At 36.4% G+C, this 19205-nt stretch overlaps 1 protein-coding gene across 4 annotated transcripts in view; it reads left to right on the forward strand.

Annotated features, from left to right (window-relative positions):
* The window catches only part of ARID4A (AT-rich interaction domain 4A), a 63977-nt gene extending 53462 nt beyond the window's left edge, over positions 1-10515 (forward strand). For all 4 annotated transcript variants that reach the window (XM_045900945.3, XM_045900947.3, XM_045900946.3 and 1 more), the window contains exons 21-24: positions 614-718; positions 4907-5113; positions 5709-5855; positions 8779-10515. In XM_045900945.3, the coding sequence (XP_045756901.1) occupies positions 614-718; positions 4907-5113; positions 5709-5855; positions 8779-8882 (563 nt within the window). In that variant the 3' untranslated portion in view covers positions 8883-10515. The remainder of the gene's footprint in view (positions 1-613; positions 719-4906; positions 5114-5708; positions 5856-8778) is intronic.
* The last annotated feature ends 8690 nt before the right edge of the window (positions 10516-19205 follow it).

Genomic DNA, 19205 nt, shown 5'->3' on the forward strand with positions numbered 1-19205 from the left:
TTCCTTCCTACTTCCCCCTCTCCTTTCCCCTGCCTTTAAAAAAGAAGTATATCTAGAAATTTATGTTGAGTAGACAAGTGAGTAATTACAGCTGCTCTTGCTGTGGCATTGGCTTGAGAGCGGGGTACGAACTGCGGCGGCCGGAGTTTTGGCAACACAGGCATTTAGAAAGTTTCTTCCCCTCTCTGAGTTTTAGCTGAAAGGAGTGCAGCTGAAACTGTAACCAAAGGAGGCATTATGCTTCCAGAGAAATCTCATGGAGAAGTATTGCAAACAACAGAAGTAGCTGTTGGATCGGGCTCTAAAGGATAAGGGTGGAGAGATTCAACCAGTTAGCGTGAAAGTTGGAGATAAAGTTCTTCTCCCAGAATATGGAGGCACCATAGTCGTTCTAGATGACAAGAATTATTTTTTATTTAGAGATGGTGACATTCTCGGAAAGCATGTAGACTGAATAAATCATTGAAATGGCATCATGGGAAGCTGCCCATTCCACTGAAATTGTGAAATCTTTCATCCTGTAAATAATTTCCATGTCTCTCTTTTATAATAAACGAATGGTATCCAAAATAGGTATATATTTTTTTCAATTGTCTCTTTCCCCTTATTTCAGGTCAGAAAAGGCCAAGTGATGGAAATAGTGGATTATTGGCAAAAAAGCAAAAGCGTACCCCAAAGCGAACAAGTGCTGTAGCCAAAAGTGAAAAGAATGGAACAGGTTGGTGCTTTCCAATGCTGCCTTTACCATAGTGTTAATATTTTCAGCATTTTGTTGGTTTGATCATTTGTGTCAGTTTAAAAATAAATTTGCTTTAGGGGTACCTGGCTGGCTCACTTGGTAGAGCATGCGACTCTTGATCTCAGAGTTGTGAGTTCAAGCCCCACGATGGGGGTAGAATTTACTTAATAAAAAGGAAAAAAAATTTAATGTTTGGTTTATTATGTTCTGGGAATAACAGTTTTCTCATTTTTAATCTGAAGGGGCCTGTCAATTTTATTTAGAGCTGGGATAGCTGTGATTTATTTTTTATGCATATTTCATTTGTATTTCTTATGTAAAGTGGTTTAATATTGAGGAATGTATTTGAGGATCTTGAATAATAGGAAAGTAATATTTGCTTTAGTGGTAAAAGCAGATTAAGTTTACATTTCTTTTTTTTTTTTAATTTTTTTTTTTTTAAAGATTTTGTTTATGTGAGAGAGAGAATGAGAGAGCATGCGAGGGGGGAGGGTCAGAGGGAGAAGCAGACTCCCTGCCGAGCAGGGAGCCTAATGCGGAACTCGATCCCGGGACTCCAGGATCATGACCTGAGCCGAAGGCAGTCACCCAACCAACTGAGCCACCCAGGCGCCCTAAGTTTACATTTCTGAATGGAATGGTTTACTTTAATCTAGAAAAGCTGATTTCTAAATAGTATCATGGTATTTTTAGAACAAGATAAGATTCTTATGGAAACAAGGAAATTAGTAAATCAGTATGAATAAAATACATGAGAAAGACTTCTGTACAATATGGAATAAAACTAAGTTGTAGAATATAGTAGAAATAAACATGGTTGATTTTGACAAATTAAAGTTTTATCTCCAAACCATGCCTTCATACAAGTCTGAAAGGAAAATTCTAGGTTATAGTAGATACATATCCCATGGAGGGAGCATATAATTTATACAAGATAAAAGGCATTTCAAAGGAAAACTTTTGAACCATATTTGAAGTTCTCAGAGCCACATGTGGCTAGTGGCTGGACAGTACAGATGTAGAGTATAGAGGAGGAGTGATGGGAAATGAGAATAGAGAGGCAGCAGGAATTACAAAGGGCAACTGAATAACGTCATGGTGCCTGGCAGATACGTTTGTCAAACGATCAAAGTGAACACGACTGGTAATGGGACAGATGGGAATTACGTACTACCTGGCAGAATGCAACAGGAACACAGCAGCACATCTGTAACATTCCTGTCAAAGATGCATAACTTGAATATAATCAGGAGGAACCATCAACAAATTCCAACTGAAGGATCTTCTATAAAATAACTGGTCTGTAATTTAAGAAATTGCAAAGATCATAAAAGTCAAAGAAAGAGGAACTGTTGCAGATTTAAAGGAGACTTATGAGCCATGACAAAAGCAGCATGATTCTCACCTGGATCCTATTGCTAACAAAAGACATTATTGGATCAAGTAGAGAAACTTGTAGGGGATCTGAGGATTAGGTGATAATATGTTTGTGTTTATTTCCTGATTTTGATTGTTGTATTATGGTTCTCTAAGTGTGTGGTGGTTTTAAAAACATATCTACAAATCTGTTGATACTCTTCCCCTGCAAGAGACAAAGCCTAATTCCCTTCCCTTGAGTGTGGGCTGGATGAAGTGATAGACTATGACTTCAGAGAATAGGTCATAAAAGGCACTGCAGATTCCTCCTTGCTCTCCCTTGGATCACTTGGTCTGGGGAAAGTTAGTTGCCAAGTCCTGAGGACACAGCAGTCTGTGGGGAGGTCCACATGGTAAACTGAGCACATCCTGCCAATAGCAAGCGAGGAACTGAGGCCTCTTGCCAAAAGCTACGTGAGTGAACCATCTTGGAAATATATTCTTCAGCTCCAGTCAAGTCTTCAGAGACCACAGCTTCAGCTAAAAGCTTGACTGCAACATCACAAGATTCCCGAGTCAGACCACACAGCCAAGCTGCTCCCAGACCCCAGTTCTCAGACATTGTGAGATATTAACCATTTGTAGTTTTAAACTGCTAAGTTTGGGGCCAGTTTGTAGATAACTAACACAAGGAGAATGTTCTTGTTTATAAGAAACAAACACTGAAGTACTCAAGTATGGCTGGGCAACTTAACCTTCAAATGGGTCAGAAAAACATTTTTTGGTAACTGTTCTTAACAATTTTTTTGTAAGTTTGAAGACTATCTAAAAAGTTAAAAAGATTAAAAAGAAAGGAAGAAAGGAGATATCAGTTTTACTTTGGGGACTTAATATTTGGCGAGAAAAATGAATTAAAGTGATGGGACGTGAAATCATTAGGACTCACTAGTAGTTACATATGAGGGACTGGTTAATGAACATGGAATACAGGAGTAGCAGCAGGTTGTTGGAAGAGTAATTTCGGGAAAGGTGAGTTAGAGGTACCCAGTATTAGGGGAGTAGGGGTCTAGAGCTTAGAATAGTCTGTTTTTAGAAGATGGATATGTGAAGGATTGCAAGATGATGAGATTGCTATGGGAGAGTTGTAAAATGAAAATAAAAAGAACCAAGAATAGAATTCAATGGGCTATCTCTTTATATGGGCACTGATCAGAGACAAATGCAAATCACTAAACACTAGTGGGTTTGAATAAGAAAGAAGTTTTGAATGCTATAGGATATGCAATAGGATTAAAATGCATTCATTGAATTTGGTGAATTGTAAATGTTGGGACCCTAACAGGAGCATGAGAATGTGATTAGAAGGTGTGGAAATCAGGATAACAAAGAATTTCTTTCAAGAAATTTGACTTTAGGGGCGCCTGGGTGGCTCAGTCGTTAAGTGTCTGCCTTCGGCTCAGGTCATGGTCCCAGGGCCCTGGGATCGAGTTGGGCTCCCTGCTCAGCAGGAAGCCTGCTTCTCCCACTCCCCCTGCTTGTGTTCCCTCTCTCACTGTCTCTCTCTGTCAAATAAATAAATCTTAAAAAAAAGAAATTTGACTTTAAAGAGAAGGAAAGAGGTGCCAGCTAAAAAGGGAAATTTTCCTTCTTTTCCCTCCCACTCTCAGAGTGGGAAAGATGTAAGCATGTTGGTAGACTAGGAAAAGAAGTTGAAGATAAAAGAAGATGGATAATTGATGTTGGGATATTCCAGAGGAGCTGTGAGTGGATGGTTTTAAGCGTATAGCTGAAGAGATTAGTCTTCAAAAACATTCTCTTTCTGAGCACCCCCAAAAGTTAATAAAGACAGATACAGGTAGAAGAAGGGCTGGGAAATTGAGTATGTAACATTCTAACTTTGCTTTTTCAGTAGAAGGCAATGTTGGCGTTTGAGAGTAGGGTGGAAGGGTGTAAGAGATTGGGAAAAAAAAAACAAAACAGAATTCTAATTTGTTATGAAGTGAAAAGCAAAAACATGTTTAATTACAAATTTGGTGAGGAGGGACAGAGTTGCAAACAATTTTCTGCTCACATTTTATTATACACATGTTAAAGGATGTGTATACATCAAGTATTTTTGTGCTTTTTCATTTGTGCAGTTTGGGTGGTTTTATGTCTTGTTTTTTAAACATAAATGGGGCAATACTATACATATTGTTTTATAACTTTGCTTTTTTATTTAACAGTGTATGTTGGATATTTTGCCATTTTTGTTCTTGTAAACTTTAGCTCATTCTTTTTAACAATTTTAGCAAATTATTCAGTAGTATATTTGACCCTTGAACAACATGGGTTTAAATTGTACAGATCGATTTATACACAGATTTTTTAGAGTTCTGCAAATGTATTTTCTCTTATGATTTTCTAACATTTTCTTTTCTGTAGCTTACTTTATTGTAAGAATATACTATGCAATGTTGTAGATAACATACACAATATGTTTTAATCAGCTTTATGTATCAGTAAGGCTTCTGGTCAACAGTAGGCTATTAGTAATTAAGTTTTTGGGGAGTCAAAAGTAAATGCAGATTTTTGACTGCATGGGGGTCAGTGCCCCTAACCCCAACATTGTCCAAGAATCAACTGTATGTAATTTTTAACCTTTTTCCTATCGGTGGGCATTTAGATTTCCATTTCTTTACTGTTAAGAAATTTGTGCGTTTGTATACTTATTTCTGTAGGATACCAAAAAGTGTAATTGCTGGGTCTGCTGCATTTTGATAATTTGATATTTTTGTCATTTATAATCTCTGAATCAATTTTTTATTATAGGACAAAGCAGTGATAGTGAAGATCTTCCTGTCCTGGACAATTCAAGTAAATGTACACCAGTAAAGCATCTTAGTGTGTCTAAGCCACAGAAGCTTGCACGATCTCCTGCAAGAATTTCTCCTCACATCAAAGATGGAGAAAAAGATAAACACAGGGAAAAACATCCGAATTCATCCCCTAGAACATATAAATGGAGCTTTCAACTCAGTAAGAAGCTTTAGAAAACCTGAATGTATTTTGTATAAGTGGTATTTATCTTAAAATGTCAAAATAAGAATAGTGGTTACCATATTCATTTATGTAGGTTTCCACATACTCTTACCAATCACCACTTATCATCTTAAATACAAATCCATGCCTTTTCATAATAATACCCTGATAAATATTAACTAGAGAAAGATCTCCAGTAATGAAATAAGATGTGTGTTTGTATGTATCAGTGAAACTGAAATACCCTTTCTAATTGATAACTGGAAATATCCAATGAATGAAAAATCATCAATACAAAGAAACTATTTGGATGAATAACTACAATTATAGATTAGGGTTGCTGTGTGTTGATGTTTTCTTGTGTTTATCTGATCACTTAAGTAATACATATTTGGTATAAAAAATTTGGGATATATACAGAAATCTTATTCATGAATTTAATTAATGTCATCCTTGTTTGTAGAGCCTTATTTAGCTATTATTATGGAAACTTAATAAACTAAAGCTTTTGATTTAGAAGTTGAGTTTTGATAGAACTGCCTTCTTTTCTTAATTATTTTTAAAACCAAATTAACCTTTCTCCCCCTTTCAGATGAATTAGAGAATATGAACAGTACAGAGCGAATCTCTTTTCTCCAAGAAAAATTACAAGAAATCAGAAAATATTACATGTCTTTGAAGTCTGAAGTTGCAACCATAGACAGGAGGAGGAAAAGATTAAAAAAGAAAGACAGAGAAGGTAATTTGATTATAATTTTTCTTCCCTTGTTTTTCAAATATATCGTGTCATTTTAGAAGATATACATTATTCTTTGAATATAGTACACATTTATTAATTGTTGTTTTTAGATTCCTAGTTTTATCTTCTTTGTGATATTATTGAAATGAGTGGGTCAACAACTGAATTGATTAATCAGGAGGAGACTCTTAAAAAGGACTATGAACTGTTTTACAAAATGTGATTTTATTAAATGTGGTGGGTTCTCAGGAAGAATTAGTTACTCCCTCTGAAATTCACTTTGCTCAACAAATATTTACTGGTTACCTATTAATAGGCACTATATTTGTTATTATGAGGTTCACCAAAATTAGTGGGCATATGGCTTATCCTCAAAGAGATTATCTTTTTTGCGATCATAAATGATTTGTTGAAATCGTTCAGCTCAACGTTAATATGTTCACACTATGTGCCAGGCCCTCTTCCAGGTGGTAGAAGTACAGAGATGAATGAGATACAGACTTTGATCTTAAAGATCTTAACTTCTAGCAGGAAGGGTGTGTTCGATGAGGACCCCAAGAGTGGTATTACTAAGTACAGGAGTTGGTGGAAGGAGAAATTACTTTGGATTAATCATGGAGAGAGAGTAGTGTCTGATTCAGACCTTAAAACTGTGTAGGACTGACTTACAGTTAAACATTGATAGGTTCACATCTACCCCGTCCTGAAGCCCCACTAAAATAACAGTAAAGAAAATGAAAAGCCCTGTACCCACAAGAACAAGATAATGGGATAGCAAAAAAAAAAAAAAAAAAGATAATGGGATAGCAGACCACAGTAGACAAGAAATGTCAACAGCTTCTCTCTTGGAAGCTGAGAAGCAGATGGACTGCTTTAGCAGAATGCTAAAACCTAAGCTTGTTTATCCTTCCAGTGGGGCAAAACAAGAAGCGAGCCAGCCCATACCACATCACCCCAGCTCTGAAAGCAGGGATATAGGTGAGGCTAAAAATGGAGATTGGTTGAAAATGGAAGAAATTGGATTCTTTCGTCCCATACTGTGATACAAACTACCTTCTTCTGCAGCTGTAGCAGAAAACAGAAAATTAATGTACTGTATGGAGAGGGAAAAGAAGTCCCTGTAGACTCAGGGACACCAGCCATAGCTGAAGATGAGGGTTAAGTGCAAAATCAGAAATAATGAGCCTGAGCAAAAGTTTACAATAATGAATGATGAGACCCCTATCCCTTTTCCAACTGAAACTCTTATCCTCTTGGCTTCCTGAAAGCTGGCAACTAAGCTTATGCTCACTCATGGGAGGAAACTGAAGGATTCTTCTGGAGAAGCTGGTCAACCCAAGAGGAAGGAACTAACACAGATACCAACATTTAGAGGTTCCTGAACCAAAAAGCAAGATCCTTGCCAGTCACTACATATGCACTGCCCATGATTGAAAAGCTCTGCATACTCGCACACAGCTTCCAGTTAGCTTTTTAATGCCTCCCTTTTTTTTTTTTTTTTAAGATTTTTATTTATTTATTTGACAGAGGCACAGCGAGAGAGAGAATACAAGCAGGGGTAGTGGGAGAAGCAGGCTTCCCGCTGAGCAGGGAGCCTGATGTGGGGCTCGATCCCAGGACCCCCGGATCATGACCTGAGCCGAAGGCAGACGCTTAACGACTGAGCCACCCAGGCGCTCCTAATGCCCCCTCTTAAATATGGGAGCCACAAGACCAGATAGGAAAGCTTCTACATAAAGGTAGAAACCAAAGTAGAAAATGAGAATAAAAAGGAACTTGTAAAAAACAGTGTTACCATACAAAACACCAAACTATAATCACTATACAGAGATACAGGAAAGATATTGTAGTCTTGAAACAAAAATATGTTGTTTTTTTTTTAAGATTTTATTTATTTACTTGACAGAGAGAGAGAGAGCACAAGCAGGTGGAGCAGGAGGCAGGGGAGACGGAGAAGCAGGCTCCCTGCCAAGCAGCCCGATGCGGGGCTTGATCCCAGGATCCTAGGATCATGACCTGAGCCAAAGGCAGACACTTAATCAACTGAGCCACCCAGGCATCCCCAAAACATGATAGTATTAATACAATTCAGAGACCAAGACGGCTCTCTCAGAAATTAAAAATATGATAGCAGGAATTTAAAAAATGTAATAGAAGAGATAGCAAAGCTAAAGAAATCCTAGTAGGTGGTTAAAAAGACAGTAGGAGAAAAGAACTAAGAGAAGTATAGGATCTGGCCAAGAGATAACAACTTCTGAATCACAGCATTTCTAGAAAAAGAGCACTGAATAAACGCAGGAGGAAGCTGTCATCAAAGAAGTATTATAAGAAAAATAAATAAAATCTTTAAAAAAAAAAGAAAAATTTCCAGAAACAAAGGATATGAATTAGAAGGTTTAAAGGACTCACTGTAACATCTATAAAGAATGGGAGAGAAAAATTACACCAAAGCCCATTGTGAAATTTCAGAACCCTTTGGTTTACCATATAAAGGTATATCTAAAAAATGGGTCTCAGAAGAGCATCAAGTTTCTCATGTCAGATTTCTCAGTGCACTGGAAACTAGAAGCCAAACTAGAAACTAGAAAGCTAAGAAGACAACATAGGATCCAGCAAACAAGGAATCCCACTTAGGAAAACAGTAAAGAAAATGTCAAGGTGGTGAATGAAAGCGATAGGGTGACCACTGCATAGCAGGCCTAGAGAGCCAACTATTCCAGGAATAGGATGGACAAGGAGGGAAGGGCTCCAGGAGGTCTGTCTCTTTAAAAAAAAAAAAAGGTAAATTACGTGATAGGCTTGCCTATATTAAGAGGAGTGTTCTGCCTGTGGCAGAGAGTTAGGGGACTAATTTCTGGTTTGCCAGAGGCTAGGTATCTTTGTGATAGTTTTTGGGTCTAATGTAGTTATTTTGATTCCACAGTGTCTCATGCAGGAGCCTCCATGTCATCTGCTTCGTCAGACACTGGAATGAGTCCCTCATCCTCATCTCCCCCACAAAATGTACTTGCTGTAGAATGCAGGTGATAAACATTTTCTTTGCCTTCCCAGCAGTTTGCTGCCATGGACATAAATCCCAAAATCCTGAAATACAACCACAGAAAGCACTCAACTGGTTTGACATTGCTAAGTATATCCTGTATACCTTTCCAGGCTGGATTGTATCTATTCCCTCTCTTTTCTTTTTTTCTGTTGCAAAAATAAGCTGATTAATAACTGAAGGTTAGGCAGCCTGCCATATTTGTCATAATTTTTCCTCTTTAATTTTTCATTTTTTGTGAAGATAGAAAAAGGGCACTTAGCAAATTCAATTTGTATAATAAAGCTTTCAAATGTTATAGAAATCATAGACAAGCAAGTGCACGATAAACATCAAAATATTATCCAGCTGAATAGTGACTGCTGCACTTTCACTAAGATGTATTTGAACACTTGGTGAGTAGGGGGTTTATGTTGTGTTTTTTTTTATTGTTGTTTTTTTATTTTTGTGGAAGCACTTGCTATTTAGAACTGCCAAAGTATATGTTCAGCAGTGTGCCCAGGTTTAAAGGTGTAAATGGGACAAAATAAATTGTGAAAGGAAGTGTAGTTGACTGAAAACTACAGTTGTAATAAGTCTTCCACTTTTTATAGGATTTTTGAGCACACAATTATGCAAATATTTTAATGTTTATTAATGTTTACAGTGGAATTGTGAATAAGTTTTCAGTGGACTATCTTATCCCTTGACAAAAATATTTTGTCTTTTTTCTATGTAATTTCAGAGTTTTTATTTTGTTACAAAAAGACAAAAATGAAATATATAACAACAATGAAGTTATTTAACAAGATTTCTAAAGCTGAAAATTTTGTGTAAAATAAGGTATTATCTTGCAACTTGTTAAATATATTTATTCAGACATTGGATGTTGTATTTTTATGTATTTTTTAAAATATTAATAAAATTGAAAAAAAGAAAATTCTAGGTTAATTCACTCTTTGGATGACAATAGCTCTCAGCTGTCCCTTTTACAGGAGGTTGCATCCAGTAGCTTTGCCTGTATTGAAGGGAGTCTGTCTCAGTCCTTCAAACAGTATAGAACTATAAATGGGCATCTGGATCATTAAAGTACGTCCTCGTTTAGAAACTTTGGCAGTCCTAGTATTTAAACTGTTTTGAGGATCAAATTTTTGGTTGCCCTTAAGATACTTTGTCATAGTTTTTATGTTTGCTATACTGCCGAATAAATTTCTATCTCCCAAAGTTGAGATGCAACAACTAAGTAAAGCAACTATGTATGCTTTGTCTGTGAATTGTTCCACAGACTGATACATTTTGTAAATAATTCCAAAATCATGTATTTAAAGCATTTTTGCCATATACATTATGTAAAAAGGTGATTTTTTAAAATCAGTTTTTAAATTCATGTTTGTACATTGAAAGGGGTTTTTTTTAAACCTCCTTTTCTGTGTTTAATATGCTGTAGAGTAATAACCTAGATGCTCTAGACTGTGTATCAGGATCTGATTGACAAGAACAAAGTCAGAGCCAAACACTAGTGATGGCAAAGCATTACCGAAATTATTGTTTCTTAATTTCATTTTACCACATTGTGAACTTGTGATTCAGATTCCTTCCATTTTCGCAGAGAATTAAAAAGAAAAAAGTACTCTTGTAAAATGCACTTTTCTGTCTTTTCTTTGCAAAGCAGAAGTATTTCAATGTAAAATAAAAATGGAGCTCAGTGGGCAGTATTAATAAAGGCCATGTTTTAAACATAGGCTTTATATTTTTAGTTTTCATTTAAGTGATTGTTTTTTCCGCAAGTGCCAGTACCCTTAACAGTTGGAAAATCAGACTTTGCAAAACAGAGCATATTCGATATATTTGTCAGTCTTTGTAATAAAATATTTCTAGTACTTAATTATAAAAGTGAAAACTGTCATTCACAACCAGTTGAAACTAGGAGGCAACCTTAGATTCATATGTTAAATATTTTAATGACTTCCTTCAGTAGCGATTCAATAAATGAGAGAACTAGTTATCAGCTTGAATATCATCCCTTCTAATCAGTATAAATCTGGTAAGGAAGTATTGGGACCTTGAAGATTATGGAGATTTGTTTCACTTGTGTGCTTTTATTGTTTATTGTGTTTCTAGTTTTCCTGTCCTTCACTAAGAAACATGTTTGTACTTAGCACATACATACTATGTCTTCTATGAAATTGCTTTAAATTACGGAAATCCATATAGGTTAAACTATTAATTTGTTTATATATCATTCTTATAAGTCCTAAAATACACTTTTTTTTTTTTCAAAGATTTTATTTATTTATTTGACAGAGGGATATAGCGAGAGAGGGAACACAAGCAGGGGGAGTGGGAGAGGGAGAAGCAGGCTTCCTGCAGAGCAGGGAGCCCGATGCGGGGCTTGATCCCAGGACCCAGGGGGATCATGACCTGAGCCGAAGGCAGACGCTTAACGGCTGGGCCACCCAGGTGCCCCTAAAATACACTTTTCTTATAAACCCTGTAATTTGACATAACTGTCAACACTGTGAAAGCATTTGAAGCTATATTAAACCACACATAAAAAATATTATCAGAATTCATTCATCAACAATTTATCAGTTACCTGTTAAGTGCCAGGTACTATGCTAGGCCCACAAGTTACAACAGTGAACAAGACAGAAAAAGGTCCCTGTCTTCAAGCAGTGCATAATCTAATGAGGTAGACTATACACAGGTGCCATGAGATACAATATAGGAGCCCAGCTATGAGCTGGGAAGGCAAGGGTGGTCAAGGACGGCTTTGCAGAGAAAGCAATAAAACTGAGCCCCAGTGAGGATAATGAATAAGCTACAAGCAAATGGGAAAAAGATGGGAGAGGAGAATAAAGCGCTCCAGGCGCATGGAGCCTGGATCTACTGAGCCAGGGTAGGAATAGACTTGCGGTAGGAGGTAGGAGCCAGGTCATGCAGAGCCGTTCATTTGGAAATAGTTCTTACCAAATCATGTATTCAAAGCAGTTTTGCTGCTTTAAACCCAAACACTGCATCTGTCCACCTCTGCCTCTTATTCCTCTGTTTTCCCATCACTCTGTCCCTACTTGTCCACAGCCATCTCCGCAGCCACTTTCCATGAAGCTTTTGCCACCTCCTTTTATGCTGTCACGGCATTTTCAATCTATTCTTTTACTTGACAACTTACCTTGTATTATGTTTACTTATGCATGTGTCTTTCTACCCTACTAGATGTTAGTTCTTAAGTACTTAGTCATACTTGCATCCCACAAAGTGCCTGATCCATCATCTAGTAATACACAGAAAGATAGTCAAAAACTATGCTTGAAAAACTAAGTTGAGAAAAATTACTTGTGAATTGCTATTGTTTGTTTTTTTACCTGTGATTCTTATGTACAAGCCAGTCATTTATAAGTTGTCTTTGTGGTTCTTTTCACAAGGTGATAATGATAAAATATCATTTAAAAAGTGTAAAGTAGACCTGTTCAGCTATCTAATCCCCAACTCAGAGTATTCTTAAACTGATGACTTTTTTTCCCCTCCTCGTTTCTTCTTCATTCTTCCATTACTCCACATGATTACACCCAGATTTTTTATCCTGTTACAGGAAGACTACAGTATATGATGGCATTCATCATTAGTGAAGGTTGAAGGACTCTTAAGATGGAGTCTGTGCTAATGGAGAATTTCTAATATATGCTTAGTGTTTTCACACAGAATTTTTTTTAAGTTATTTACATTTTATTACAAAACCAAATGATGTTTTTCTTGTTAAGCACAAAAAAACCTTTTCATATATTCATACTAGACCCATTATATCTTTTTAAATAATTAGAAGGGCAGTGTTTATAATTTTAGAATTTACAGTTAACATAATTATGAAGCTATCTTCATTTTGTAATTTGTATCACTAAAATTCATTTTGAAAAGTTCTATTGTGAAAAACTTAAAACTTCCATGTAAATATAATAAAGGATTATTCTACACAATTGAATTTCTTCTCAAGACTGTTATATTAAACAAGACAGTCTGATTCAAGATTCTCACCACTTCAATTTGCCAGATTTAGCAAAGAAAAAAAAATGGAGGACACCCAGCTAAATTTGAATTTCAGACATAATTTTTTAGTATAAGTATGTCCTATATAAAAATGTTATTTACCTGAAATTGAAATTTAACTAGACATCCTGTACTTTACCTGCAAATCCTACAACTAATTTCTTTTCCACTATATTCCAAGAGATAATATTATCCTCCAGAGAAGCTTTTCTCAGTCCCCAAACCTTTTTATGAAGGATAAGAAACTGCTGAAGTTTCTCCTGGTTTCCAAGGATGAATGCGCCTTGGCAGTCCGTAAGTGATTTTTAGAATTAACCATTTCCTTGATGTAGTCATTATCTCCCAGACTGGCCCTATAATAACTAAGCTTTCACAAAATAGTTGTGAATGCACTCAGACTTCACTGGTGGCTTTCCTTTGATGGGGCACTTTTCCCCCATCAAGTGGTAACTGCTCTCTGAAATTCTCTTGGATCCCTATCCAAACCTGTTCTCAAAAACCTAAACTTGGGGTGCCTGGGTGGCTCAGTTGGTTAAGCATCTGCCTTCGGCTCAGGTCATGATCCTGGGGTCCTGGGACTGAGCCCCACGTTGGGCTCCCTGCTCAGTGGGGAGCCTGCTTCTCCCTCTCCCTCTGCTTGTGCACTCTCTCTCTGTCAAATAAATAAATAAAATCTTTAAAAACAACCTAAACCAAATTTAACTCCCTTGAAATTAAAAACTTTCTAGGCATTTATTATGAATAAAGCCACTATAAATATAAACATAAAGGCTTTTGTGTAGACATAACGTTTTCATTTCCCCTGGGTTAACATAGGAGTAAGATTGCTGGATTATATGCCATACGATTTTGCATTCCCAGCAGTGATACACAAGAATTAAGTTGCACTACATCCTTGTCAGCACTAGATATATTCAGTCGGGGTTGTTTTTTTTTTAACCATTCTAATAGGTGTGTAGTGGTATTTCATTGTGCTTTTAATTTGCATTTCCTTAATGCATCAGAAAGTATGTAAAGAAATGGGGACTCTCATGTACTGTGTGCAAGTGTAAATTAATATGTCTATTTGGATTTGACATTATCTAATAAAGATGAAGGGGAACACTCCCTTTGACCCAACAGTTCCATATATCCTAGAGAAATCTACTGCATATGCTCGAGGAGATCTGTATTAGACTATTCTTTGCAGCATGGTTTGTGTTGACTAAACATCTTAAATGCCCATGAACAGAACAATGGATAAATAAATTATGGCTAACTAATTAACTGCAGTACTACAGAGCAGTTAAAATAGATGGACTAAAGCTAAATATATCAACATGAATATCAAAAACAAATGAGTGAAAAAAGCAAGTTGCCAAACAATACATATATCTCTACAAAATTTAAGGATACAAAACATTAGTTTTGTTTATGTAGCTATAAGTATAAAACCCTGAGTGTGAATGATGAATACCCAAATTCAGGAATGGTTTTCTCTGGAGAAGAGGGAAAGGAATAGAGGAGGGTATACGGGGGCATTTATTCCCTCCTCCCAAAAAATGACAATATGCTAAGATTTGATAATCTGAGTGTTTATCATATTATTTTGAATCCTTTACTATATTTGATGTATTTTATTTTTTTAAAAGATTTTATTTATTTGACAGAGAGAGACACAGCGAGAAAGGGAACACAAGCAGGGGGAGTGAGAGGAGGAGAAGCAGGCTTCCCACAGAGCAGGGAGCCCGATGCAGGGCTCGATGCAGGGCTCGATGCAGGGCTCGATCCCAGGACCCTGAGATCATGACCTGAGCTGAAGGCAGACGCTTAGTGACTGAGCCACCCAGGTGCCCCATTTGACATATTTTATAATTGGGGAAAAAACAGCAAATGAACTATTGCACAGGAAGGTGAAGATAACTGATGGAACTGAGTACCGTTACCAGTGAGTCAAGGTCCATGAGTGTGATCTCAACCCTATGAGAAAAGCATTGCTATTTTGTTTTGACACACAAGGAAACCAGTTCCAAATGAACAAGGGAATAATAAGTAGCAGAATTAGAATTAGGATGACAGCCCATTTCCTCTGGCTTCCAAGTCCAGTATTTGTTTCATTACATAGTGCTGTCTTAAGAAGCTTCTGTTCCCTGAGAATAATGGTTGCATTTTTAACAAAGACCTCATTTTAAATAACTACAAGGAGAGCTTAGGGTCTGGGATTCTCCTTTTAAAACTTATAAGCACTCATTTATAACAGCTAACCATTTGAATGTGGCAAATCACTTGACTTTTCTAAGTGTTAGGTTTTTTACCTATAAAGTGAAAGGTTTAGATTCTAAAATTCTGCTTTTAATGATTGTTTTGATTTCAGAGACATTTTTTAAAAAGTTTTAAATCTATCCTTTGAGTGGGTAATACATCCATATGGTTCAAAACAGAAAGGACACAAGACTACATGACAATTTCCCACCTCTGTGCCTTACTTTCCCCTTCCCAGAGAAAACCAATGTTAGGGTTAGGATGATCCTTCCCAAAACATCTATGCTTCCTGATTATTTTTGCAGCTACATAGTATTCTACTATACCAATGTACCACAATTTGTTTATCTAGTCCCATAATGATGGACATTTTGGTTAGTTCTAATTTTTATTACAAACAATGCTGCAACTAATAGCCTTATACATATGTCCTTTCACACATGTGTGAGGATACCTGTAGGATAAATTCCTAGAAATGGAATTACTGGATCAAAGTACACAGGCATTTTTAATCTCAACAGGTGAGATTGCCAAATTGTCCTCCATGAAAGTGTTGGAGAGAGTGTGGAGGAACTAGAACTCTCACACTGTACTAGTGAGAATACAAAATGGTACAACTACTTTAGAAAAATTTGGCAATTTCTTAAAAAGTTAAACTTACATGACCCAGTCATTCCACCCATTGATTCTTAGCCAAGAGAAATGAAAACATGTTCCACACGTAGCAGCAGCAACAACTTCCAACAACCCAAATGTCCATCAACTGGTAAATGGATAAATTGTTCCACAGCCACAGAATGGAATACAGCCCAGCAATAAAAAGAACAAACTGATGATACGGGCAACAAAACAGATGAATTTCAAAATAATTGTGCTGAGTGAAAGAAGCAAGACAAAATACCCACACGTTATGATTCCATTTATATAAAATTCTAGAAAATAATGTTACAATGTATAGTGACAGCAAATCAGTGGTTTCCTGGAAACTTGGTGAGGGTATGTAGGGTATAGGGTGGGAGTGAGAGATTACAAAGGAGCCCAAGTAAACTTTTGGTGGTTTTAGATGTGTTCATTAATTTGGTTGTAGTGATGGTTTTGTGTGTGTGTGTATTAAATATAAACACAAAAGTGTACATTTTAAATGTGCACAGTTTGAACATTAAAAAAAACCCAAATGTCTAAAACAAGAAAAGCATAGAACATGCAAACCCAAGGTCACTGTGGTCAGCTAGTACAGAGACTAGAACTCAAGTTTAGTGAGGTCAGTGTTGTTTTTTCAGCCTGGTAAAAGCAATGAGATTGCTGCTTTTTCCCACCAAGGTATGTCATGACCTTTTTGTGGCTCCTTTGACCAGAAATCTTAAGATCTTCCTGCTAATGTAGATATAATAAGCCCAATGTTATTATTTTTAAGAGGGGAGTATAAATAGAAACACTTTTTCATGATTTACATAAGCCGATTTATGTACCCTTTTTCCTCTAACATCTGAGTATTTCTCAAATACCCTTTTGAAACACTGAGCTATTAAGTTGAAATTTTTACTGTAATGACTTTGGATAATCACTCTTGGATTACACTTTATTTGACCTTCATTTCTTATTGTCAGAATTTATATTCTTTCATCCCAAATCGCTAGTTTAGTATCCCATGATTCCTGACTTACAGTTTTATTACACTTCCTTTGACTCACTATGTCTTCGGCCTCTATCTATTTTCCTTCTCGTCTCATGATTCCCTCCCTCCTCAATGCTAGCTGCCTGCCTCACCTCCCTTTACCAGCCTTCACTGGGGTCATATCCTCAAGCATTTAATCTGGCCACTGGAGATTCTCCTCAATTATATATTATCAGTACTAAAGTACTGACATAAGAGATAAGGAAATGGCTGTTATCTAAAAGAGTGGTAATATTAAAATGACTACATGCAGAAATCAGTGGTTCTTCTTTTTTTCATGCATTGGTTCACTCAACAATTATCAACAGCGTGCTTTCAGTAGATGTACTGTTCTACTGGAGCAGGGCTGTAGCACAATACATGCAATTTGACAGAGTCTTCAAAAATAAAGAACTATCTGGTTCTTGGAGAAGATCAATAAAATTGACAAGCCTCTAGCCAGACTGATTAAGATCTAGAAAAGACACAAATTACCAATATCAGGAATGAGAGAGGTGACAACACTACAGATTGCATCTATACCTATTAAAGGGATAAAAAGGGAATATCACGAACATCTTTATGCCAGTGAATTTAACAGCTTAGATGAAATGGGAAAATGCACTAAAAGACACAGTAACAAAACTCACTAAAGAAAAAATATATAACTCGAATAACCCTGTATCTATTAAAGAAATGGAATTGAAGTTATAAACCTTCCCCCAAAGAAAACTCCAGGTCCAGCTACCTTCACTTTTAAGTTTAAGAGAAGACATAATACTACTAAATGTTTAAGGAAGAAATAATACTAATTCTACTTAAACTCCTCTAAAAATTGAAGAGAAGGTAATCCTCCAACCCACGCAATGAAGTCAGTAGGACTCTGACACCAAACCAGTATCATACATGAACATATATGCAAAAATTCTCAAAATTTCGGCAACTGAAATCCAACAACATATTAAAGGGAAAACACATCATGGGTCAAGTGGAGTTTATCCCAGGAAAGCAGGGTTGGTTTAATATTCAAAAATCAATGTAATTCATCATATTAACAAGTTGAAAAAGAAAAAGCATCTGACAAAATTCAACATGCATTCCTAAAAAACACTCTCAGCAAAAAGAAGGAAATTTCCTCAATCTGATGCAGGAAATACCTACAGTTAACATCATACTTAAAGAGGAAAGACGGAATTCCCTAAGATTAAGACAGGGATATCCACTCTTACTGCTTCTATTCAACATTGTATTGAAGGTTCTAGCCAGAACATTCAGGCAAAAGGAAAAAAAAAAAAAAAAGAAAGAAAAGATCATGGACATCTATACTGGTGAGTTTAGCAAGAACGCAGGATTCAAGGGCACCTGCCTGACTCAGTCTGTAGAGCTGGCAACTCTAGATCTCAGGGTTGTAAGTTTAAGTCCCATGTTGGGTATAGAGATTACTTAAAAATAAAATCTTAAAAAAAGAATGCAGGATTCAAGATCATTATACAAAAATCAATTCTATTTCTATGTACTAGCATACATAATGAGAAATTGAAATTTTAAAAATGCCATTTACAATTGCATCAAAAATATAAAATATGGGGTGCCTGGGTGGCTCAGTCGTTAAGCGTCTGCCTTCGGCTCAGGTCATGATCCCAGGGTCCTGGGATCGAGCCCTGCATTGGGCTCCCTGCTCTGCAGGAAGCCTGCTTCTCCCTCTCCCACTCCCCCTTCTTGTGTTCCCTCTCTCGCTGTGTCTCTGTCAAATAAATAAAATCTTTAAAAACATATATGAAATATGTTGGGATAAATCTGACAAAGGATGGGAAAGACCTGTAACACTGAAAACTACAAAATATTGCTAAGACCAAATAAAGACAGTCTAAGCAAATAAGGAGATACACCTTGTTCATGCATCATAAAACTTAATATTGTGAAGATTTTCTTTGCTTCTCAAATTTCATGCAATCATAAAATCCCAGCAAGGTTTTTTTTTGTAGAAATTGAGAAACTAATTATAAAATTCATAGGTAAAGGACCCAGAATAGCCAAAACAACTCTGAATAAGAACAAAATTGGAGGCCTAACTCTACCTGGTTTCAAGAATTATTATGAGGCTAACAGCAATGAGAACAGCATTTTGTACAAATAGAGCAATAAAAGAGAACAGAGTCCAGAAATAAGCCCACACATATGTGGATAATTGGTTTTTGATAAAAGCACAAAGACAATATAATGCAAAAGGATAGCCTTCTAAAGAAATGCTGGAACAACTGGACCACCATAATGTAAAACAACAACAACAAAAAACTTGGAACCATACCTTACACCATATACAAAAATTAAAAATGATCACGAAACTTAAAACCATAAACTTTTAAAAGAAAATAGGAGATGTTTGTCACCT

Source organism: Mirounga angustirostris, unplaced genomic scaffold (assembly GCF_029215605.1).
Source record: "Mirounga angustirostris isolate CCGP_5_RB_7025 unplaced genomic scaffold, mMirAng1.0.hap1 SCAF_9, whole genome shotgun sequence".
NCBI lineage: Eukaryota > Metazoa > Chordata > Mammalia > Carnivora > Phocidae > Mirounga > Mirounga angustirostris.